Source organism: Rhagoletis pomonella, unplaced genomic scaffold (genome assembly GCF_013731165.1).
Source record: "Rhagoletis pomonella isolate Grant_MI unplaced genomic scaffold, Rhpom_1.0 Rhpom_scaffold_00007, whole genome shotgun sequence".
In the NCBI taxonomy this organism is placed as follows: Eukaryota; Metazoa; Arthropoda; class Insecta; order Diptera; family Tephritidae; genus Rhagoletis; species Rhagoletis pomonella.
In genome coordinates this window covers 44,585,213-44,585,977 of record NW_023458561.1, presented here as the reverse complement: position 1 = coordinate 44,585,977, position 765 = coordinate 44,585,213, and the positions used below count along the sequence as shown (strand labels likewise).

The window sequence follows — 765 nt, the reverse complement described above, 5'->3', positions numbered from 1 at the left end:
CAAGGCGTTCGCACAAAAAATGACTAATTGGGCGCTGAAAATGAAGGGAGCCGGAAAGTTGGAAGAAAAAATGGAGCACTTTAGAGAGTTTCTGCGCTACGAATACTTGGAAACAACGTCAATGTTAGATTAGGGGAAAGGCTGGGGAGGTGATGAGCAACTGAATGGGTTGAAGAGTGAAGAATAATTAAAAGTTAGTAATAGAGTAATGCAAATTAGATCGACATTTTTTGTAAATAATTACTTACTAAGAAATAAAATGTTGAATAAGCGCACCTTTGCAAAAAAGAATTCAAATTCAATGACAACTGTGTCCGAATACTCGTCTCTAAGTAGCATAAATAGTTGTTTTGAGTAGTAATTTTTGTTGACGTGTTTATTTGAAGAAAATCAAAAAGCATTTAGAAATTTACTTCATTAGTTTATTATAGTATTCCACCTTGTTTGATTAACGTAATCCTTTTTGTTATGTAAAAAAAATAATTATTTGGCGATATCTCGATTTGGGAAGTATACTACTTTTTTACGAGTTTTCACCTGGTCATAAGGTTAAATTAAATTAATATATTCAATCAAATATTCAATACAGGTGTCAAACAAACAAAATTTTAAGCGAGCTTAATTTCGAAGATATTTTTCAAGAGGGTTGCCACCTGTTTAAAAACGAAATTTGGCACAAAGATGGTTGATGACCTGGATTGAAAAATTTGCTTTCCCGATTGGAAACAAATTTGACTCACTTACTAAGGGTTTCACAAGGATGGT

At 32.5% G+C, this 765-nt stretch overlaps 1 protein-coding gene across 1 annotated transcript in view; it reads left to right on the top strand.

The window, feature by feature from the left end:
• LOC118743858 overlaps positions 1-302 on the top strand; it is an 85,261-nt gene extending 84,959 nt beyond the window's left edge. Inside the window, exon 5 of the mRNA XM_036476621.1 lies at positions 48-302. Within this exon, the coding sequence (XP_036332514.1) occupies positions 48-133 (86 nt within the window). The 3' untranslated portion in view covers positions 134-302. The remainder of the gene's footprint in view (positions 1-47) is intronic.
• Positions 303-765: the final 463 nt, after the last annotated feature.